The sequence below is a fragment of the Poromitra crassiceps genome, assembly GCF_964638095.1.
Source record: "Poromitra crassiceps genome assembly, chromosome: 12".
NCBI classification, from domain to species: Eukaryota; Metazoa; Chordata; class Actinopteri; order Beryciformes; family Melamphaidae; genus Poromitra; species Poromitra crassiceps.
Genome location: NC_139632.1, coordinates 2,734,477 through 2,759,069, shown reverse-complemented (window position 1 = coordinate 2,759,069; position 24,593 = coordinate 2,734,477). Strand labels below are relative to the sequence as shown.

General features: G+C 42.5%; 1 protein-coding gene across 4 annotated transcripts in view; it reads left to right on the top strand.

Moving 5' to 3' along the window:
* tut4 (terminal uridylyl transferase 4) overlaps positions 1-24,593 on the top strand; it is a 60,870-nt gene that overhangs the window by 18,355 nt on the left and 17,922 nt on the right. For all 4 annotated transcript variants that reach the window (XM_083647520.1, XM_083647518.1, XM_083647519.1 and 1 more), the window contains exons 7-24: positions 2,862-2,931; positions 3,300-3,426; positions 5,287-5,406; positions 7,118-7,312; positions 7,472-7,646; positions 13,664-14,199; positions 14,464-14,614; positions 14,872-14,958; positions 15,063-15,166; positions 15,263-15,320; positions 15,428-15,531; positions 15,664-15,753; positions 15,841-15,954; positions 16,050-16,127; positions 18,171-18,348; positions 21,267-21,314; positions 23,348-23,430; positions 23,553-23,668. In XM_083647520.1, the coding sequence (XP_083503646.1) occupies positions 2,862-2,931; positions 3,300-3,426; positions 5,287-5,406; positions 7,118-7,312; positions 7,472-7,646; positions 13,664-14,199; positions 14,464-14,614; positions 14,872-14,958; positions 15,063-15,166; positions 15,263-15,320; positions 15,428-15,531; positions 15,664-15,753; positions 15,841-15,954; positions 16,050-16,127; positions 18,171-18,348; positions 21,267-21,314; positions 23,348-23,430; positions 23,553-23,668 (2,434 nt within the window). The remainder of the gene's footprint in view (positions 1-2,861; positions 2,932-3,299; positions 3,427-5,286; positions 5,407-7,117; positions 7,313-7,471; positions 7,647-13,663; positions 14,200-14,463; positions 14,615-14,871; positions 14,959-15,062; positions 15,167-15,262; positions 15,321-15,427; positions 15,532-15,663; positions 15,754-15,840; positions 15,955-16,049; positions 16,128-18,170; positions 18,349-21,266; positions 21,315-23,347; positions 23,431-23,552; positions 23,669-24,593) is intronic.

The following is a 24,593-nucleotide window of genomic DNA, read 5'->3' as shown; positions in this document are numbered from 1 at the left end:
GGTGTGTTTGACCTAGCTAGAAATATTAACGTTAATGCCCTCACATTTCAGCGTGGTTACAGATAAACCTATTTAACGCTAGCTAGCTACATTACTGGCTTGATATCATATTCCAGATGCAACCTAGCTAGATAAGCTCCACACGGCTGTATGAGTAGCTACAATCAAATGTATCAAGCCGATATCATATTCCAGATCCAACCTAGCTAGCTAGATGTTAAGAGGTAGGAATATACCGAAATGCTAGACTTGATCGTGGACTTAATGTTAATCCAAAACGGCCACACTCATAACGTTAAGGTGTGTTTGACCTAGCTAGAAGTTAAGAGGTTAGCGTGAATGCGACTGAGACCTGACATTACTGAAGTGAATACAAGTGACCTATATTTTTCAATCCTGTCTTTGAATAAAAGTTGTACATTGTGTTATGCTTGAAAACCATGTCTTTGCTCCCTTATGTGTTCACAATTACAACAAATCTGTATGGTTTATCTGTTGGCATTAAACCGTGGTATTTCCTTGGGTGATATTCCATATTTGTCATTAAACCTAGCTGTTCACATAAATTTGCAATGATGATCGACCACGTGAGATATCACAAGTAGCCTACTTTTATTAAAAAATAAAATGCAAAGAGAGGTTTCCTTCTCTAACTATTGGTGCGTTCACAAAATATTTACACGAGATTTTTTTTATAAATAATAATCAATAACGTGGATAATGATGACATCTGCAGCTGCTGGAAAATCCGATTTCGATATAGGTGTTATTTTGATCAATATTGTATAGCTGGCTAGACAGAGGAGTTTATCTGGAATCAGTGTGACAAGATCCCTGCTGCTAGCTTGTCTGCCTTTCTGTGTCAGAGTATCTAGCTACATTATCTGCATTACATGCTACACCATGCAAATATATTTCGATATAATTCAAACAATTAGCCCACTGTACTACTGGACTGTGTATTGCTGTGAATAAGTTAGATTTGATTGTGTAAAGTGTATCAGCTTTAAATATCCAATATATACAGCATTAAACAAACGACCAGCAGCATTCAAATGTGCAAAAACGTTATATTTATTGAAATGTGGTGATCTCATGTCACATTACATAATGTTATGCCCAAATGGTCTACTGCCCAGAAGCGTCACTTTACATGTTTGGTAGGGAATTATTTTAATTATGTTAAACCAGCGTTTATCTTCCATAATGCATTAAATCATAATCACAATGCTATGAAGACATTAGCTGATCACCACAGAGCAGCACAGACAAGTTTATCAGATAATTTCGCCATAAAATGTGTCCAGGTGATCAGCTCTGAAGCCCTGGCTTGTATGGTCCGCTAAAATCCGATTTCGATAACGCTAGGTGTTATTTTGATCAACAGACCTCAACCTCAACAGCTGTTTTCACTTGAATTTCCTCACGTAGTTGCATAGCCATATAGCTAGCCAGCTAGTAGCTAGCTCGGGAGCTATGCTTTAGAGAGGCCAAATGCTAACGGCTAGGTAGTGCTAAGCCGCTGCAGCTGTTACACATCATTGACAAAGACGCACTCTCTGATTGGCCGATCACGGCAGGACTGATGTTGGCAGTCACGCCGTCACTCATTGGCTGCGGGGTGGCTGCGGGTCTGCGCGGGTCTTTCAATCGCCCCAGAAATCGTTGTGAATGGCCCGGAGTCTAGACGCTAGTGACTGGGAACTGAGAGAGCAGGTCACGTGGTGGCTGGGTTTACCTAGGCTAGCTATAGCCTACCAGCTAAAAAAAAAGAAAAAAGATCTGCATGATGATTGGTATCGGGCAGATATTTCTCATAGGTGATCGTGATCAGAGCATCCCTACTTAAGGTCTTTTCAGACCAAAAGTGAATCATCCGTGGCGTGCAAATAAATCGGACCGCAATAAAACTTTTTTTAATTAATTTATCTCTATGGGACTATTCACACCAAATCAGATTTTTTTTTTTACGGATACGCATTAAACGCAGCAAAACCACACACACACACTCATGGGGGGCGGCTGTAGCTCAGGAGGTAGAGCGGGTCGTCCACTAATCGCTTTGGATAAAAGAGGTCGGTGGTTCGATTCCCGCCTCCTCCAGTCTGCATGTCGAAGTGTCCTTGGGCAAGACACTGAACCCCAAATTGCTCCTGATGGTGTGCCAGCACCCTGCGTGGTAGCCTGCCGCCATCGGTGTGTGAATGGGTGAATGTACCTACTGACTGTAAAGCGCTTTGGATAAAAGCGCTATATAAATGCAGGCCATTTACCATTTACACTCATACATTTGACTCTCTACTGCCCACTGGTGGATGTATTGCTTAAGATGATACCAACGCTGAGAAAAGGTCTTTGACTGAAACGTTCGTTGCTGCTGCCCAGGTACATGAGGAAATAAATCAACAAAAACTCCAAATGTCGAGTGCTGGCTTTTCTCTTGTTCATACCAATGGATGATACCAACGTGAAAGACACATGGATGTGTGTGGGCAGTGACAACCTATGTATTTATATCTATTTTGCAGAAAAATCTGCACCGTGAAATATGGACATTTCTGATTTGGTGTGGATAGGCTCATAGAGATAAATGTTTTTTTTTTTTATTGCCATGCGGATTATTTGCACAGATTATTCGCTTTTGGTCTGAAAAGACCTTTAGAAATGTCATATTTGCTAGATTTAGTTTGGCATTTCAGTAGATACGGTAAATCAAAAAATACATTACACCCAAGGAGTTTGGATACGTTACCTTGTGTAGGTCCAGTATTGAAGTGAAACGGCCCTATTCAATAGATTTCTGTTTCTGCAACATTTGCAACTCAATGTCATTTACTGGATTCTTTCATCTTTTTCCCCAGCTGAATTTTCTGAGGTTGAGTCAGACTTTCATGCCAAAATTCCTGTTGTGTTCTGTCGGGATATCAGCAGGTTAGTGTCAGCTTAAAAACCTCAACGTTATTTTAATGTTTATGACAGCCTATCCTCTTTGCTGTTTTATTTACAATATATAATGCCATACATGTCTGGCACTAGTATTAGTTTACGGTCATGCAGCAACTTTGGTTCTCCAACAAAATTGCCTCAAATTAAGTACAAAGACTGCACACATCAGACATATAGGTGGATTTGCCTAATCATGGTGATTTCCTTGGGAACACATGGGGTTTATAAGGGTTTATATGCAGCCCTACACAGAGTGGCATTAATGCAAGACACCAGCTAGTATGATTAAGTCCCCCCCCCTTAAGTGAATTTAGTACCGTTTTCATGTGCCCAACACTTGTGTTTATGTGCAGTGGGCTGATGTGCAAGGTTAGTGCAGGCAATGATGTTGCCTGTCTCACCACCAACCACCTGGCTGCCCTGGCTAAGCTGGAGCCCAGATTGGTCCCACTGGTCCTGGCCTTCCGCTACTGGGCAAAGGTAAGCCTGCTGCTGAAACTGATACTTTAGCTCAAAGAAGAGAGGAGAGAGAGCGCTTTTATTCAGTTTGCTTTGTGAAGGAATGCTTTGGTTTCATGGCACTCTACAAACTTTAAAAGCTCATTCAAGCTAGAACGGCCGCACTGCAGATATATGCCTCCGCCAACAAGTGAGCAGTCGACATCCACGTCTGTCCAGACTTTCCGTCAAGGTGTTACCGAGACATCACATTAGCGAGCTAGAAAATGGCGTTCGTGAGGTCACAGTGACCTTGACCTATGACCTTTGACCACCAACATGTAATCAGTTCATCCTTGAGTCCAAGTGGACGTTTGAACCAAATGTGACGAAAATTCCGTCAAGGCGTTCCTGAGATATCACGTTAACGAGCTAGTAAATGGCATTTGTGAGGTCCCAGTGACCTTGAACTTTCCTTGAATCGAAGGGGACGTTTGAGCCAAATTTGACAAAGGCGTTCCTGAGATATCGCGTTAACGAACATCAGACGGACGGACGAACAACCCGAAACTATAATTCCTCCGTTAAAAAACATAGTGGTGGTGGTGTTTTGGCCATGTTGTGGCCTTCATCAGGAAGAGCAGACCACACTGTATGAAGAACAGGAGGGTGGATGAGGAGACAGTTCATTTCAACCATAAAATGGCTCTCTAAAATCAAGCAATCTGATTGGTTCACAGCTGTGGTATATTTAGCGTATACCACAACTAGAGCCGCATCCCTGAAACAGTCCGCCTCTGAGAAAACAAATGGTAGCTAGCTAGCTTGCTAGCCTCGCAAACTGTAGGCAATATTTTTTTCCCAGAATGGCGAAGGCATCGCCATCCTGGAGGAAAAAATATCACGCTCCTAAGCCAACCCGTCACCATAATACCCAGAGTGCCTTGCGTTATGCTGGCGTCTGTCGTCTCCTGCTAGTAACGTCATTATGCTACAACTGAGCTAGCTAGCTGCCTACCCAAAGGAAACATTTAAAGCAGTACTACTAACCCCCAAAACACTTTCCCCCCCGCTTTAACCAATATATATGGCTTTTGGGGTGGTGTTTGAAGGATCCTGGTCAAAATTTCCACATTTGAAACCAAACTGTTAATATTCTACAAACGGTATCATTTTCAGCAGCAAAAGTGCCCTCTATGGGTTCAAACCTGCTTTTTTTTGCGCTCCAAAATGTGTTACAACTTTACGGCACGTTGTACTCCCTCCTTTCCCACTCATGTGATTTTTTTTTCTTCATGTAATCATTAGCTAACGCCAGAGCCATAATAGAAGAGTTTCCGGTTTATAATTCCGGTCTGAACCAATCAATGGTCTGAACACAGCCAAAGAGTATATTGAGACAGGAGGAGACGCTCTTCCTCCCTTGGCTTGGACAGCTCGGCCGGTGGGAATGGTAGCGGTCGATGAGGATACACTGTCCCTTTCATTAAGACGCAACTTAAAGGTACAACTCAGATACCGTTACATAAAGAAAAGAAAAGGGGAGCGCGCTCCTCTTTGGTGTTGATGTGTTAAGAGAGCGACCACAGCTTCCAGGCATGTTGTATCCTAGCCCGGGACATCACTTCCTGGTCACAAAATAAGAAAGAATATGTAAGATGTATAAACAATCAATACTAGCATATCTACTGTAACACATGCAATACCTTATATGTATTGAAAATAAGAAAATAACACTATAAATATGTATTTCCACATAATACAAATTTCAGATTTAGACTAATGTGTGAGGATTTTGGTAATTTAATAATTTAATTCAAGTTTTCTACAATTTTATTTTGATTAAGACTAAAAAGCAAACTAACAAAAAGCACATGTTTTCTTGCATGTTGATCCCTGTAGTTGTGCCACATCGACTGCCAGGCAGAGGGTGGCATCCCCTCCTACTCCTTCGCCCTCATGGTCATCTTCTTTCTGCAGCAGAGGAAAGAGCCCATCCTCCCAGTGTACCTGGGCCATTGGGTAAGTGCATTCTCATGTCCCGCCACCAGGGGCCGACTGAGACCATAATGCAGGCCGGGAATTTGACTCTATCCAGGCCAGGTCAAGAGGTGCGGGTGGGTCACGGGCAAAATTTCTTTTTTGTTTGAAGCCAGAATTAATGCGATCGATGGTGGACATTTTTGTCCGTTTGAAGCCAGATTTAATGGATATAATGCTAATGTGATGTTAAATGTTACCTATTTGTTCTCTAATAGAATTCAACATTACATAACTGCAAGTAGGTAGTATGAAAAAGTTAAGATGTCTCTGTACAAAAGCTTCAACTCACAGCAAACTTCACCCTTGCCAGACAGAAGGAACAGTGCTTTGTGAACTCTGGAAACCCATACTTTCAGTACTTGCTGTTTAATTTGACCAATGGCTATTATTCTTTTTTATGATATAAAGAAATGATATATATATAATGAAATAAAATTAAAAAATTAATACACACCAGTGTTATTGTCTATTGTTTGAATTTCAGACACACACGTGCGCGCACACACACCACCAAAATTAAGATGTGGTGATATATATATATATATATATATATATATATATATATATATATATATATATATATGTATGTATATATAATAGGGATGTCCCGATCACATTTTTTTTGCTCCCGATCCGATCCCGATCATGTGATTTTGAGTATCTGCCGATACCGATTTTTCCCGATCCGATCTTTCGGCAATGCATTAAGAAAAAAGAAAAGAAAAAACTGCAATCAAGTTGACCCTTAAGATTGTTTTTTTATTTAACAGTATCCAACTAACTATCCATTATATCCAACATGGATATGGCTTTTTTATTTAACAGTATATTCATTATATCCAACATGGATTCAAAATTTAAAACAAAATAAAATAAAGCTTATCAGTGGTGCACCACAAAATAACCATGTAAACTAAAACAAATGATGTGCAGAATAGTGCAATAACAATGTAAATCAGGAAATGCGTTTGTTTTGGTAAATTCTTCTGCTCTGTGCGACACTAAATAAATGAATGATGATATGTAATTTAAAACCAAAACTAAGGCCTCAGGATGAGTTTAAGACGTGAACATGGTCATGTTTGTTGAATAAAAAAAAAAAAAAAAAAAAAAAAAAAAATTTTTTTTTTTTTTACTCCCGATCTTTCCCCCCCGATTCCGATCTTCTAAAAATCACGTGATCGGCCCCGATCTCCGATCACGTGATCGGATCGGGACATCCCTAATATATAATATATATATATATATATGTGTGTGTGTGTGTGTGTGTGTGTGTGTGTGTGTGTGTGTGTGTATATATATATATATATATATATATGTATGTATATATATAATCTCCAGGCACCTGACGATTAAATTCCGATTCAGAGGGTTATGCAATTATAAAACAAGTATGGATGAAGGTCATCATGTCTATAATGTGTTATGAGCACTTTCATAAGCCATAATGCATTTTGAGTGTAATTGGCTTTAAAAAAAAAAGTATATATATATTTGCACAAATTAGACAACCACCTATTAATACTGGCATGGCTAGCCCAGAAGCTTATCTACATTTCTGTTCTGACCAATCAGGATTTGGCACCAATTCTCAATCTATTAATCCCCAACTGTAATTGTAGCTTGTTTGCTTCGCCTCAGTTCTTGTCTCTGCTGCATCTGACTTGTTTCTTTCCTTTCCTTTCCTCAGATTGAAGGCTTTGATGTGAAACATGTGGATGAGTACCATTTGACCGGAGTCAAGTTGGACGTATTTGTCAGATGGGAACACAGACCTCCCAGCTCCACAGAGGGACGAGGGGACAACCGAGGCGAGGCCAGGGGAGAAGGCAGACCCAAGCCAGAGCAGAAGAATCCTGATAACAGCCAGTATAGGGAGGGCCTGGTGAGTAGTACAGATTCAAAAAAAATCTGAAGAAAATGTTAGATCTTCTGCGATTCGTGTTCGAAACATTTCCCCTCCTTTTGTCCGCTGCCTTTCAATTAAACAAATTCATTAGGCCTGTATCACCTAATAATATTCTCCTGTTGCTTTTCTCTGAAGACCCGCTTGACCCTGGACCTCGGTAAAGGTGTGTCGCTTGGCCAGTTGTGGTTGGAGCTGTTGCGTTTTTACACACTGGACTTTGCCTTGGAAGAACACATCATCTGCATCCGCGTGAGGGAGCTCCTCTCTCGGGAAGTGAAGAACTGGCCTCGCCGCAGGCTTGCCATTGAGGGTAAGAGACCATTGTACAAGCCGTCTGGTCTTATAGGTCTGAATAGATACACAGGGTTTCAACAGGTCTGAATAGATACACAGGGTTTCAACAAGTCTGAATAGATACACAGGGTTCAACAGGTCTGAATAGATACACAGGGTTTCAACAGGTCTGAATACATACACAGGGTTCAACAGGTCTGAATACATACACAGGGTTTCAACAGGTCTGAATAGATACACAGGGTTCAACAGGTCTGAATAGATACACAGGGTTTCAACAGGTCTGAATAGATACACAGGGTTTCAACAGGTCTGAATAGATACACAGGGTTTCAACAGGTCTGAATAGATACACAGGGTTCAACAGGTCTGAATAGATACACAGGGTTTCAACAGGTCTGAATAGATACACAGGGATCAACAGGTCTGAATAGATACACAGGGTTCAACAGGTCTGAATAGATACACAGGGTTCAACAGGTCTGAATAGATACACAGGGTTCAACAGGTCTGAATAGATACACAGGGTTTCAACAGGTCTGAATACATACACAGGGTTCAACAGGTCTGAATAGATACACAGGGTTTCAACAGGTCTGAATACATACACAGGGTTCAACAGGTCTGAATAGATACACAGGGTTCAACAGGTCTGAATAGATACACAGGGTTTCAACAGGTCTGAATAGATACACAGGGTTCAACAGGTCTGAATAGATACACAGGGTTTCAACAGGTCTGAATACATACACAGGGTTCAACAGGTCTGAATAGATACACAGGGTTTCAACAGGTCTGAATAGATACACAGGGTTCAACAGGTCTGAATACATACACAGGTGATGGCATTTTGGAACTTGCAGACTTGAACATGGTGCTTATCACCTAAATGTGCCGACCTTGCAAGTTGTAATAAACTTTTGAAGATCACGTTTTCGGAGTCTTCCTGAATGTGACTAAATAGATTTCCATCACATTGCCTCCATGTTGGAAGGTTTGCCTTTGTTCTGTCTGCTGATAGGCCACACAGTTTGCTGGTGTTAGGTGAATCTGTCTGCTGATAGGCCACACAGTTTGCTGGTGTTAGGTGAATCTGTCTGCTGATAGGCCACACAGTTTGCTGGTGTTAGGTGAATCCGTGTGATGTTAAGGCTCATTTATACTGCATTTTCATACGGAAATAAATAGGTTGTCACTGCCCACACACTGCCATGCGTCTTTCACGTTGGTATCATCTTAAGCAATACATCCACCAGTGGGCAGTAGGCTCTTTAACGTAATGAACACAGAGTACAGACAGAAGGCTCTGTGCGTCTCTGTCTTTAACGTAATGAACACAGAGTACAGACAGAAGGCTCTGTGCGTCTCTGTCTTTAACGTAATGAACACAGAGTACAGACAGAAGGCTCTGTGCGTCTGTCTTTAACGTAATGAACACAGAGTACAGACAGAAGGCTCTGTGCGTCTCTGTCTTTAACGTAATGAACACAGAGTACAGACAGAAGGCTCTGTGCGTCTCTGTCTTTAACGTAATGAACACAGAGTACAGACAGAAGGCTCTGTGCGTCTCTGTCTTTAACGTAATGAACACAGAGTACAGACAGAACGCTCTGTGCGTCTCTGTCTTTAACGTAATGAACACAGAGTACAGACAGAAGGCTCTGTGCGTCTCTGTCTTTAACGTAATGAACACAGAGTACAGACAGAAGGCTCTGTGCGTCTCTGTCTTTAACGTAATGAACACAGAGTACAGACAGAAGGCTCTGTGCGTCTCTGTCTTTAACGTAATGAACACAGAGTACAGACAGAAGGCTCTGTGCGTCTCTGTCTTTAACGTAATGAACACAGAGTACAGACAGAAGGCTCTGTGCGTCTCTGTCTTTAACGTAATGAACACAGAGTACAGACAGAAGGCTCTGTGCGTCTCTGTCTTTAACGTAATGAACACAGAGTACAGACAGAAGGCTCTGTGCGTCTCTGTCTTTAACGTAATGAACACAGAGTACAGACAGAAGGCTCTGTGCATCTCTGTCTTTACGTAATGAACACAGAGTACAGACAGAAGGCTCTGTGCGTCTCTGTCTTTAACGTAATGAACACAGAGTACAGACAGAAGGCTCTGTGCGTCTCTGTCTTTAACGTAATGAACACAGAGTACAGACAGAAGGCTCTGTGCATCTCTGTCTTTAACGTAATGAACACAGAGTACAGACAGAAGGCTCTGTGCGTCTCTGTCTTTAACGTAATGAACAGAGTACAGACAGAAGGCTCTGTGCGTCTCTGTCTTTAACGTAATGAACACAGAGTACAGACAGAAGGCTCTGTGCGTCTCTGTCTTTACGTAATGAACACAGAGTACAGACAGAAGGCTCTGTGCATCTCTGTCTTTACGTAATGAACACAGAGTACAGACAGAAGGCTCTGTGCGTCTCTGTCTTTAACGTAATGAACACAGAGTACAGACAGAAGGCTCTGTGCGTCTCTGTCTTTAACGTAATGAACACAGAGTACAGACAGAAGGCTCTGTGCGTCTCTGTCTTTAACGTAATGAACACAGAGTACAGACAGAAGGCTCTGTGCGTCTCTGTCTTTAACGTAATGAACACAGAGTACAGACAGAAGGCTCTGTGCATCTCTGTCTTTACGTAATGAACACAGAGTACAGACAGAAGGCTCTGTGCGTCTCTGTCTTTAACGTAATGAACACAGAGTACAGACAGAAGGCTCTGTGCGTCTCTGTCTTTAACGTAATGAACACAGAGTACAGACAGAAGGCTCTGTGCGTCTCTGTCTTTAACGTAATGAACAGAGTACAGACAGAAGGCTCTGTGCGTCTCCGTCTTTAACGTAATGAACACAGAGTACAGACAGAAGGCTCTGTGCGTCTCTGTCTTTAACGTAATGAACACAGAGTACAGACAGAAGGCTCTGTGCGTCTCTGTCTTTAACGTAATGAACACAGAGTACAGACAGAAGGCTCTGTGCATCTCTGTCTTTACGTAATGAACACAGAGTACAGACAGAAGGCTCTGTGCGTCTCTGTCTTTAACGTAATGAACACAGAGTACAGACAGAAGGCTCTGTGCGTCTCTGTCTTTAACGTAATGAACACAGAGTACAGACAGAAGGCTCTGTGCGTCTCTGTCTTTAACGTAATGAACAGAGTACAGACAGAAGGCTCTGTGCGTCTCCGTCTTTAACGTAATGAACACAGAGTACAGACAGAAGGCTCTGTGCGTCTCTGTCTTTAACGTAATGAACACAGAGTACAGACAGAAGGCTCTGTGCGTCTCTGTCTTTAACGTAATGAACACAGAGTACAGACAGAAGGCTCTGTGCGTCTCTGTCTTTAACGTAATGAACACAGAGTACAGACAGAAGGCTCTGTGCGTCTCTGTCTTTAACGTAATGAACACAGAGTACAGACAGAAGGCTCTGTGCGTCTCTGTCTTTAACGTAATGAACACAGAGTACAGACAGAAGGCTCTGTGCGTCTCTGTCTTTAACGTAATGAACACAGAGTACAGACAGAAGGCTCTGTGCGTCTCTGTCTTTAACGTAATGAACAGAGTACAGACAGAAGGCTCTGTGCGTCTCCGTCTTTAACGTAATGAACACAGAGTACAGACAGAAGGCTCTGTGCGTCTCTGTCTTTAACGTAATGAACACAGAGTACAGACAGAAGGCTCTGTGCGTCTCTGTCTTTAACGTAATGAACAGAGTACAGACAGAAGGCTCTGTGCGTCTCTGTCTTTAACGTAATGAACACAGAGTACAGACAGAAGGCTCTGTGCGTCTCTGTCTTTAACGTAATGAACACAGAGTACAGACAGAAGGCTCTGTGCATCTCTGTCTTTAACGTAATGAACACAGAGTACAGACAGAAGGCTCTGTGCGTCTCTGTCTTTAACGTAATGAACACAGAGTACAGACAGAAGGCTCTGTGCGTCTCTGTCTTTAACGTAATGAACACAGAGTACAGACAGAAGGCTCTGTGCATCTCTGTCTTTAACGTAATGAACACAGAGTACAGACAGAAGGCTCTGTGCGTCTCTGTCTTTAACGTAATGAACACAGAGTACAGACAGAAGGCTAAGGGAGTATCATTGGGCCTTTACTTGGCATTACATTACACCTTTTAGTGAGAAGCCACGCAAAGCTCCTCCCCCTTTGCCCTATCATGGATGCTTAGTCAGTTTTTTCATTTCCCCACAGATCATTGAGGCCATTTACACCTGGCGCTAACATGCGTTTTCTGTGATCAGATTGCAATCAGATTGTATTTTATCACTTCAGCCTGATTCAATTTACACCTGGCGTTAACATGCATTTCCTGCAATCTGATTGCAATCAGATTGCAGAAATGGTTGTCCTCTCAATCCGCATAAAGTTGCTGTATCCAGATTGAGAGGACACATTGCATTTACACTTGTGTTCAATGTGTACACAATGCATCCCTGACCACCTCCGGAGGTGGTTTGGCCGATCAGATTGCAACCCTTCTTCAATGCGTTTTGGGGGTGTTTACACCTGGCATTTCAAGTGATAAAACACAATCTGATTGCAATCTGATCACAGAAAACGCATGTTAGCGCCAGGTGTAAATGGCCTCAGTGTGGCATGACTTCCAGGACATGTCTGATACACTTTGTAGCACTACCTAAAGTGTAGTCACAGTAATTCATCTTGATCCATGTCTCAAACAATGCCATGTTGGGTACTTTGAATTTGAAGGAATTGTGCCTGGAAAGTCTTTGAATGTGATGTTTAATAAGCTTTGGAAAGTCTTTGAATGTGATGTTTAACTCATTGAGTGCCAGCCATTTCTGGAAAACGGATGCTCCCAGTGCCAGCCCTTTCAGAGCGTTTTCAGTGATTTCACAAGACCCACAGAATATTGTGTGATATTACTATGTAAACACCGAACACGCCCAAAGAACGATGAGACTCTATTGTATCATCAGCAAAAAAAAGTTTATTGATATCATTTTCCGTTCTTTAGTTCTCAGCAGTAGAAGATAGGTTGATTTCACCAAAAACAGACGTTTCAAACTAGAAGCTGAGATAATGAGCCTTTTGTGAAATGAAGCATTTCAAGCACATCACTGACTCTGAAGCTAATATTTTCTGATGTAGTGACGTGGTGTAGTTGTGTGGTGCCCTGCGTGCCCCACCCCCCTCAACTGCAAACTCCTCCTCCGTGGGAGTGTATCTGGTGGCTCTGCTCGAATCTCTGCTACCTGCGTCAGGCGACGAATCTCTGCATGGAGCTGGGATAAACTCATCCCCACACTAACACACAGCCTGCATGCCGGCGGAGCTGGGAGAAACTCACCCCCACACTAACACATAGCCTGCATGCCGGCAGAGCTGGGGGAAACTCATCCCCACACTAACACACAGCCTAACACGCACCCAGCGTCTATTTTCGGAGCGCTCCGCCGTTTTTGTGCGCCGGCTCCCAGCGCGACACCAAAAAGCCAAACCGGACTGCTGAGACTGGTTTGGCTTTTCGGTGTCGGGTGCTGCTTTTCTGGCGGCTAATCGTGTGGAGAAACTATGCAGCAGAGACAGAGGGGCTCAGTTGTGGGAGCGGATTGGCTGCTGTTCGCAGCTAACGTTAGCTCCAGCCAGAGCAATCTATACGGCTCTGGCTCCAGCATGCATCGGTTTCCGTTTCATCACGGGGCTTCTTCTGCTGTTTTTCCTCACCTTTCTCTAATCTGGAGAGCACTGTCGCCACCTAATGGGTCCGTAAAATAGCTTATACACCCTCAACATCCACCATATTTTTACAGGAGATGCATCAGGCTTTGATCCACGTCCCACCGTCAAAAAACGCAATTGACGTCTTTAGATGTCATTGGCACTCTACGTTACTATTTGAATTGACGTCTTTAGACGTCATTGGCACTCAATGAGTTAATAAGTGTTGGAAAGTCTCGGAATGTGATGTTTAATAAGCTTTGGGAACCCTGATAGCACAAAGTCACTGTGGGTCTTTTTTTCTCTCCACCCCCTTTTTTTTTTTAGATCCTTTTGCTCTGAAGAGGAATGTTGCACGAAGCTTGAACAGTCAAATGGTGTTTGAGTACATCCAGGAGCGCTTCCGTACAGCATATAAGTACTTTGCTTGCCCTCAGAGCAGGGGCACTGGGGGGCGCCAGAGAGGCAAGAAGGCTGGCAAACAGGACATGAAGTTGGAAAGAGTAGAGAAGAAGGAGGCTGTATTTGTAAACACAGAAGAAGATGACGGGAAAGGTGGAAAAAGTCAGAGCGCTGGAAGAGGGCAGGAGGATGAAGAGGACGAGAGTGATGATGAGGATACCTCAGTTCCGCCCAGAAAGAAGGGTGACAAGACATTGGATGCCACCCTCATGGGCATGGTTCTCACTGCAGGGGAGAGAGCCACTGGAAGGCCCACAAATGCTCTCTCCTCCCCGAATGGCCTGCTGGACAGTGACAGAGAGGGGGAGGAAGAGGAAAACAGTGTTTCAGAGAAGGAGGGGCTTGTTTCACCAGAGGATCTGCACTATATATTTGATAGGATGATTTTCACTGGTGGAAAGGTAATTCAAATAAACACTATTCACCATTTTGTCATTTCAGAAAATCAATAACATGATAGGATCAAGAATAACAGCCTGGACATTTTTGCAGTTTTTTAAAAATTGAATGCTGAAATAAAACTTTAAAATGTGTTCTCTGACAATGGTAAAACTAGAGATTTTATTTTGTGATTATTTTTTAAACGATATTGAATGATTATTTTATCTGATTATCTTGCAATTGCTTCTTTGAATTTCTCTGGTATTTGAATGTCTTCTCTCCAGCCTCCAACCGTTGTGTGCAGCATCTGCAAAAGAGATGGTCACCTTAAGGATGAGTGTCCTGAAGACTTCAAGAAGATCGAGCTCAAGCCTCTGCCCCCTATGACGGAACACTTCCGGGACATCCTCGACGGGCTCTGCAGACTCTGCTATCGTACGTATTCATCTGTGCACTTCAAATATTTATTTGTCTTTTCCAACGGTTCATTTCACAAAGATTTTTGGTTTGAGATTCTTCGGTAGGCAATTTTATGACTTCAGAGTAAAACACTCAAACAATTTATTGGACAGATGGTTTTATATTCTGTTCTTTACATCAAACATTATGTGTATTACACCCACATTTAGTGGTAAATGTTATATCAGGTCAATTCCTGTCGGAGATGTTGCTAATAACTTATGTGTTTGTAGATGAATTGTCCCCTTCTCCGCTTGAGCAGCAGAAGAGAGAACAGATCCTTGGTAGCCTGGAAAGGTTCATACGAAAGGAGTACAATGGTGTGTATGAAGCTTAAGCCAGTGATATAGCACAATGCAGTCCACATTTGGAAAGAAAACAGAATATAAAATGTAACGCCTTGTTCGTGTGTCCGGACCCACAGATAAAGCTCAGCTGTGCTTGTTTGGCTCTTCAAAGAATGGCTTTGGTTTCCGTGACAGTGACCTGGACATCTGCATGACTCTGGAGGGTCATGAGACTGCAGAGGTAGGTGGACCAAGCATGCTGCCATTTCATTTGATTTTGACACTCAGGGTATGAGAGATCTGTCAGTGTTCATTTTATTTCTCATTGTCTAAACAGAAGCTAAACTGCAAAGAGATCATTGAAGGTCTTGCCAAAGTGCTGAAGAAGCATACAGGTAATTCAAGGTTTGACTTGTTATCTCGTGATAAATCAAGAATATTTGTATGTTTCCAGCATGGAATTCATGGCTGGTTGTGTTTGCCCGTTTCGCCCCTGTCACAGGTTTGAAGAACATCTTGCCTATCACAACAGCTAAAGTGCCTATTGTGAAGTTTGAACACAGACAGAGTGGCTTGGAGGGAGATATCAGCCTCTATAACACCCTGGTGAGTGAAGCCTTTGTAAAAAAAAAAAAAAAAAACTGCCCTAATTATTCTTATTTATTTATTTGTTTACTCCTTGGTGGTGCACTAATTTGTAATTAATAGGTAATTAATCTTGATGGGTCATCCCTGTAGGCACAACATAACACCAGAATGCTGGCTACTTATGCAGCTCTAGACCCACGTGTGCAATACCTGGGATACACGATGAAAGTCTTTGCAAAGGTGCGTAAAACATGAATACAAACTGTTGTAAATTTAAATTGATTTCCGTTGCTTGCTGTATAACTAATTTGCCTTGTGTGCACACAGCGCTGTGACATTGGCGATGCATCCAGAGGAAGCCTCTCATCCTATGCGTATATTCTGATGGTGCTTTACTTTCTACAGCAGAGGCAGCAACCGGTCATCCCCGTCCTCCAGGAGGTACCTATCGCTGAGAACAAATATGTCAAACCTAAAATAGAAATAGATATTTTTTTCTGAGGGAAAACACTCAAATCTGTGTGATGTCTTCTTAGATCTTTGATGGGAAGAACGTTCCACAGCGGATGGTGGACGGCTGGAATGCGTTCTTTTTCGATGATCTTGAGGACCTGGTGAGTTTATTGGAATTATTTTGACATAGGATTTATCCAGCATGGTTGGACAGACCCTGTCAACACTTCTTAAATGCTAGCATCAAACGGCAAACGGGCGTTGCGTTCTCACATTTGATTTCACGTTTATACGCAGCGTTTGTGATAACGATTTGCATGCAGACTGAAGCCGCAAAAAACTCAGAGCAGAACATTGAAACTTCTGGTTAAAACCTTTGCAATAATGGTCATTAAATGAACTAATAGTCTTATTGATGCATGTTGCAAATGTTTGTTGTGTGTGATCCAAAATACACAGAAGACATATAGAACGCAGACAACTAAAAGTCAATTTTAACACGTAAGTCGACGGCCCTGATTTTTATTTACCCAGTTATAAATTACGGCTTTTGTTTTAAAGGTAAAAATGCCTAGCTTCCCCTATTCTGTCTATTTCTAATGGGCTTGATTTAGCTTTCTAGGATTAAACTTTAATGAAATTTTCACGCGATAGAGTGACACAGAAGTCAGAATGGTAATAAACTGCTCCAGATTGGATGACAGAATAAAAACCCAGTAAAGCAACATAAAAAAGACTTTTCTTTGCAGCACAATTGGGACTTGAGGAAATGCATCTGCCGTGAGTTGTCTTCAATTATTGAATGTGGGAGTGATTAATATGTGTGATGCCAGTGATTAATTGTGCCATAAGGCTGTATTGGGCTAGTTCAATGCTCTTATATTGTCTACCATGGTGAAGGGGGGCTGTGTCGTCACCTGAATTGCATTTCACCACTTTACACGGCGACAGTAAGGGCCGGTGTTATCAAAGAATTCCACTCTGGGACCTGTTTTCACTTTTTTGTGTTTTCAGGCCGCAAGAACGCCGTCACCGTGTAAGGAAGGCACTAACGCTAAACAAGTTTGCCGTTTTATGCAGGGAGCGTTGCAGTGTAAACAGGGCCTTACTCTCCTAGACAAGTTTTCACTATTGGGAACTTACGGCAACGCTCCCTGCATAAAACGGTAAACCTTTTTAGCGTTAGTGCCTTCTTTTTTTTTACTCGGTGACGCTGTTATTGGTGCCTGAAAACACAAAAAAGTGAAAACAGGTCCCAGAGTGGAATTATTGATGACGCCGCCCCTTACTGTTGCCGTGTAAAGTGGAGAAACGCAATTCAGGTGAGGACACACAGCGCCCCTTCACCATGTTAGACAATGGTAGGCTATAGGAGCATTGAACTAGCCAAATACAGCCTTATGGCTGTATTGAGTCATGAGTCGCATTGACACCCAACAAACGTGATAACGATTTGCTAAAAACACAATCTGTGTTAAGTCCCCCCTACTAACATCACACATAGCCTATTAATCACTGTGTCCCGCATTGAATAATTCAAGACAACTCACCGCGATGCATTTCCTCAAGTGAAGTCCCAATTGTGCTGCATAGAAAACAGGTCTTTTTTATGTTGCTTTACTGGGTTTTTATTCTGTAATCCAATCTGGAGCAGTTTATTATCATTCGTGACTTCTGTGTCACTCTATCGCATGGAAAATTCATTTAAACTTTAATCCTAAATCCTAAATCAAGCCTGTTAGAAACAGACAGAATAGGGGAAGCTAGGCGTTTTTACCTCCAAAATAAAAGCCATATTTTATAACTGGGTAAATAAAAATCAGGGCCGTCGACTCACTACGCGTTAAAATTGACTTTTAGTTGTCTGTGTTCTATATGTCTTCTGTGTATTTCGGATCACACACAAAAAAACTTTGCAACATGCATCAATAAGGCTATTACTTTATTTAATTACCATTATTGTGAAGGTTTTAACCAGAAGTTTCAATGTTATTCTGGCTCACTTGACGCTGCTCTGACTCTTTTGCAGCTTCAGTCTGCACACAAATCGTTATCACAAACGCTGTGTATGAATGCGAAATAAAAGGTGAGAACGCAACGCTAGTTTGCCGTTTTATGCAGAGACTGTTGTCGTCTAAATCTGGCCCAGATGTTTCCACTCCGCACCTTCTCCCTTGTTCATTGTGTTTCTCATGTCTCCACAGCGTCGACGTCTCCCAGAGCTGCAGCACAACAAGGAGTCAGTAGGAGAGCTGTGGCTGGGCCTGTTGCGCTTTTACACCGAGGAGTTTGATTTCAAAGAGCACGTCATTAGCATCCGCCAAAGGAAACGCCTCACCACCTTTGAGAAACAGTGGACCAGCAAATGTATCGCTATTGAAGGTGTGTACGCGTGATTGCTCTGCCCCTCTATTGTCTACCTCAGGGGTTCCCAAACTTCGGTCGCTTTCACATATAAGCTGGTGGACTCGGTGCGATTCGGGGGGGGGTGAAGTTGCAACATTGTTACATTTTTCATTTGGTCCGTTTCGCTTTGACACAGAAATTTGCCAAGCGCACCAAACTTTCTGAACAATGTCACATGGTCGACACGGTCACTCGTCTATTGGACAGAATATTGAGGGGAAATCTCTCCTCTTCTGCCTCCTTGCCTGCTGAGGGCTGACTGAACAACACAAGGGAATCCGTGAAACACAACCCATAGAGAAACACTACCTTTATGTGATCTTGGGATTTCTGGTTTTACTTTGGTGTTACTATCAAATAAATATTTTACAAGAATGCGCCCAATATGAGCGGCAGATGAGGCAGCGAGCTGTTGGGTCCAACATCATTCTGCAGATGAGACGAGCGAGGCAGCGCTGTGCGCACCGACCCGTGTGCGCGCCGCAGTGTTTTGCTTCCTTCTACCACTTTCTACTCATGATGCACGACCTTTCCTATATTTGCTCTTGTGTTTGGTTCGGTTTGCTTTCACACCACAAACGAACCGCGCTAGAGTTCACTTGCAAACGAACCGAGACCCACGTTTTCAAGCGGACCAGAGTTCGCTTGTTTGTTCCGCAACAGAATTTGTTTGCGCTGCCTTTCACATCACCCCAAACGAAGCGCACTATCCGAGGAAACAAACTCTGCCGCGGTTAAAGCGCGCCAAACAAGCTTATATGTGAAAGCGACCTTAAGAATGTCGGGCCCACTTTGAAATGTGAAAATCTTCCGTGGCCCACCGAACCCTTTAATCACAACTCTATTCAGCACACCATGTAAGATGATGTATTTCCCTATGTTTTATTTTATTAACAGAGAATGTGAACCTGGGTATACGGCAAATGAATAATCCATCCACATACAAAACATTTCTGCTAAATATCCAAAAGCCAAATTGCCAACATTTTCTCCCCCTTAAAGGCCGTTTCTCACTGGTGCGGTGCGGAATGCGTTGCGAAATGCGTTGCGATATTTCGTGCGGATTTTCCGCATTGCAAACTATACACACAGGTGCGGGTGCGAATTATTCGCATTCCCACGTTCATTTTCCGTCTGCGGAAAAACAGTGAGCAGAGACCACGATGGAGTCAAGCAGTAGTAGTAGCAGTGATGATGACCTGCTCCTCATTTTGCTGAGAAAACAAACGAGAAAGAGGAAAAGAAGGTTCTGGGTTCACCCAATTTGAGAGAGGCGCACAGAACATGGCGAGTTTCATCAGCTGGTCCAGGAGCTGCGCCTGTATCACGGTCGCTTCAGGCAGTATTTCAGAATGGGAGTAACCTCGCGTCACCAGGCTCTTCTCGGCGAGAAAGAGCCTGGCTCCCGCCCACAATTGATTTTGTCACCCTACTGGTTCCCGCCTAGAGCCCGCCCTAGACCGGATGGCAGCGTTTCTAGCTCGTCAACTTTCACGTTAACTTGACAATTTGACCCAAGTATCAGAATCCTCTTTCACCGTTTTGACCGGTGTGTCAGGCGGTGGTGGCGGAGATGCCATATTGCATAAACGTTTTGTTTTATGTAACGCTAGCTTTGTTTTGATCAGACTCTAGTTTAGGTAACATCACCGCGTCAAGCTAACGGCAACAAAGACGTTGTTAGGCGCATTGCCATCCGGTGTTAATTCTGGGTCCGGGGTTTACGCCCCCATGACAAAAAGCGGGGTGGAAGGTGCCCAGACTAGAATGGGAGTTGAGCAATTTGAGGCTCTGTTGGGGATGATAGCCCCTCACATAATGAGGAAACACACAAACTACCGCAAACCTATCGACCCTGAACAACGACTGGCAGTGTGTTTGAGGTGAGCATTTTCATGTAATTTATTTTGTTTACCGTCTTTTGCTTTAAAAAAAATCACGATATACGAGGGATCAGTGTTTGTAAACAAACGAGGAAACTGGGGGGGACGTTCACGCTAGGAAGGCTATAGATAGCCTGTAACGTTACAGTAGGCTATGAACACAAATTTAATCATCACCATGCCAAACAGCAGCGCAGCTCCATACTACAATGTGACGTCAGTTGTAAATAAAGGATTTCATTGGTCAAACGTATCTTGCCGCATCCGAAAATCCGCGGAAGTCAAAGTCCGTGCGGAAAAATAAACCCCCGCACGAATGTTCCGCCTCGGTGTGCAAGGTTCAATTGCAACTCATTAAAACATTTTGTTGCAAATCTCCGTGCCGAATATTCGCGCGAAAATCCGCACCGGTGTGAAACGGCCTTAACTCATCAGAAATGTTTGCCTGCACAGGGGTTAAAGTGGGATTTGACAGGTGATTTTGAAAAGAAAATGCACACGCATTTCACTTCCTACTCTCCAAACAAAAACAATGCACTGCCATTTTCTTTGCTTTTAGCTAGATTTAATTCAAATCAGCCTGACATGGTTTGAAAGCTGGCAGGCTGGGGTACATTACCCAAATCACATTAGTAATGTTGCTGTTACAATGTTACAATGCTTTAGCTCAGCTAACTGTTTCATGTATGTGGATGGAGTATGTTAACGCCATTAGTGCCAAGTTCCAGGATGTACCTTATAGTAAAATAAAAACACTGATTTGGGTGGTCTAACCTAGTTTGTTAGTGTATTATTCCGGCTTTCTAGTCAACTATGGTGACGATCCATATGGTAGTTTGTATTCGATCAAAAATGTCCGCCTAAAAAAAGAAAAAAATGCTCCTGGCGGCCCACAGTTTGGGAATCACTCGTCTACCTAGTAGTACATACTGCTTGTTTTCATGGTCTGGCCAGTGTCATCTATTCCTGCCTCCCACTCAACTTCTTCACTCACTGTGTTCTCATCCTTAGATCCCTTTGATTTGAACCACAATCTTGGTGCTGGAGTTTCTCGCAAAAGTAAGTGCTTTAGTCCAGAGTACTCAATTACAGCCACATTTATGCTCTTTATGCTCAGCAGCGAATTAAATTGGTCTTAAGTTTTCGCTTTTATTTATTTTATTATGAGTTTTTATATTGTTTTACAGTTTTAAGTTATTTTAATATTTGTTGGTTTTATGAGTTTTAGGTGAGGTACATTTGCACTTTATTTTAGGATGACCACAATGGAAACAAGCCTATGGCTTTATTGTGTTTTTATCCATTTGACCAGCACTTTAGACATTGTTGTACTATGATGCTTCTTTACTTGTTGTTGTCAATAAAGTATTCAATCAATCTTTTTTTTTTTATTGTATCGCAATGTATCGTGATACAATCGTATCGTCACCCATGTATCGTGATACGTATGGTATCGTGAGGTCCTTGACAATACCCAGCTATATTGGCGGGGCATTCCTGTCTGTGTTGGAAATTAACTTTTGCGTCCACCAGGCAAAGAGGATTTGAAATTGTACCAGCCATGCACATTTGTTTATCAGGCAGGCATATTTTGTAATCCCACTTTTGTGTATAACTAACATTTGTGTAACGTCTTGATTTGGTGAAAAAACAAAAATGGCTTGGCCTAATGTTTGGCCCTCGAACATGAAAAGAAGCAAATGAGAAGCTGTAATCCGAAAAGGTAGAGTTGAGTAGGAAGGAATAATGAAGTGGTTTTGATCAAATGCACAGTATAAACAGTATATAAGCAGTATAAGCAGGGTCTTTTGACAAAAAGAAACAGTAGGTCAACACGAGGAACAATTACATCAAGAAACAAATACATGTGAAAAAAGCACAAACGAGGGCCGACTTTACAGCAGGGGTGGTCAAACTACGGCCCGTGGGCCAACTGTGTCCTGTTGTCTGTTTTTAAGTGGCCCGCGATGCATGTTGCAAAAAACATCAACAACAACAAAGTTGTGGTGGGCCGCTTAAAAACTGGGGTCAGGGTAGTAAAGTATAATCCATTTTCTTATTTTAAACCAAAGACGTGGAATGGAACCCTTTTTTCTTGTAAAAAAAAAGAGAAGATGGGTCGGTTTTCTCTGTCTTTCTCGCGTGTTTTTGTCATTGTTGGTTTAAAAGGGGAAATTGTTTTTGGAACATTTGTAATCTATCATTTTGTTGAAATGATCTATGTCTTAAGCTGTTGGTACCGAAGTTGAAAAGAACATGTGAAAGGATCAAAGGATAGAGAAATACACATTGTAGTAGGTGAGCACATCAGTAAACGATGTGTCATATTAATGTAGGTAGAAAATTAAATTTTGATGGCACAGGGTTTTCTGGTCTAAACACTTTTTCTTTCTTTCAGTGAAACAGGTTGAAAACTGTTGCATTTAATATTGTTGGAGCTGCGACGCCTGAAATATTTCTGTATGTGGCCCACAACGATTTGATTTCACATTTTTGATGTGAAATGTTGCATTGTCTCCCCTGATTCTAAGTATAGTCGAATCGCTTGGTTTGAGCAAGTAAAACAATTTTTATAAGCATTTTAAGCAAGGTTTATGGAAAAATGAATAGCGGATGAAATCCCATGAAGAGGGAGAGGGGGTGACTTTGGCACCCCTTTGGCACTCAGACCTGAGCCTACTAAATATTTAATGAACCACTCATGATTGTCAAAACTGTTTTTTATTTTCGAAAATGTCAATGTCATGTAACATGTTCTTTACTTCAGTGGTGCAATGCTTGTTTGAGCTAAAAATCCACAGCAGAAGCTTTTTCTATTAATTAATAAAGCCTTAGACTTAGAATCAGGGGAGACAATGCAACATTTCACTCACACAAAAAAAAAAAAAAATTTTTTTTTTTTTACATTTTTTTTTTTTTTTTTGAATTTCGATTAAAAGTCGACTTTGGCCAGCGAATTTCGAATAGTGTTTTTGCTAGAAATGCCCATCCCTAGTACGCAGCCATTAACACGAGGACCAGCTGTTATTTGTTGCTTATTTGACGGACTTTAAAATGAATGCACCCTCTCACCCTCTGTTTCTCTCCCTTAGTGACCAACTTCATCATGAAGGCCTTTATAAACGGGAGGAAGTTGTTTGGTACTCCATTTTATCCCCAACCTGGCACCGAGGCGGTACGTCACTCATGCTGTGTTTTACACAAGTGGGAATAAAGTTCAGATTTGAAAGGTGTCTTGCTTTGTGTTGTGAGGAAACGATCTTCTTCTGAAATGTCATTTGTGTCCATTGTTTCCAGGATTACTTTTTTGACTCCAAGGTGCTGACAGACGGGGAGCTGGCCCCAAATGACAGGTGCTGCAGGATCTGTGGCAAGATCGGTCATTACATGAAGGACTGTCCCAAGAGACGCAGGTATATGGGTCATTACTGTCCCAAGAGACGCAGGTATATGGGTCATTACATGAAGGACTGTCCCAAGAGACGCAGGTATATGGGTCATTACTGTCCCAAGAGACGCAGGTATATGGGTCATTACATGAAGGACTGTCCCAAGAGACGCAGGTATATGGGTCATTACTGTCCCAAGAGACGCAGGTATATGGGTCATTACATGAAGGACTGTCCCAAGAGACGCAGGTATATGGGTCATTACATGAAGGACTGTCCCAAGAGACGCAGGTATATGGGTCATTACATGAAGGACTGTCCCAAGAGACGCAGGTATATGGGTCATTACATGAAGGACTGTCCCAAGAGACGCAGGTATATCGGTCATTACATGAAGGACTGTCCCAAGAGACGCAGGTATATGGGTCATTACATGAAGGACTGTCCCAAGAGACGCAGGTATATGGGTCATTACATGAAGGACTGCCCCAAGAGACGCAGGTATATGGGTCATTACATGAAGGACTGTCCCAAGAGACGCAGGTATATGGGTCATTACATGAAGGACTGTCCCAAGAGACGCAGGTATATGGGTCATTACATGAAGGACTGCCCCGAGAGACGCAGGTATATGGGTCATTACATGAAGGACTGCCCCAAGAGACGCAGGTATATGGGTCATTACATGAAGGACTGTCCCGAGAGACGCAGGTATATGGGTCATTACATGAAGGACTGTCCCAAGAGACGCAGGTATATGGGTCATTACATGAAGGACTGTCCCAAGAGACGCAGGTATATGGGTCATTACATGAAGGACTGTCCCAAGAGACGCAGGTATATGGGTCATTACATGAAGGACTGTCCCAAGAGACGCAGGTATATGGGTCATTACATGAAGGACTGTCCCAAGAGACGCAGGTATATGGGTCATTACATGAAGGACTGT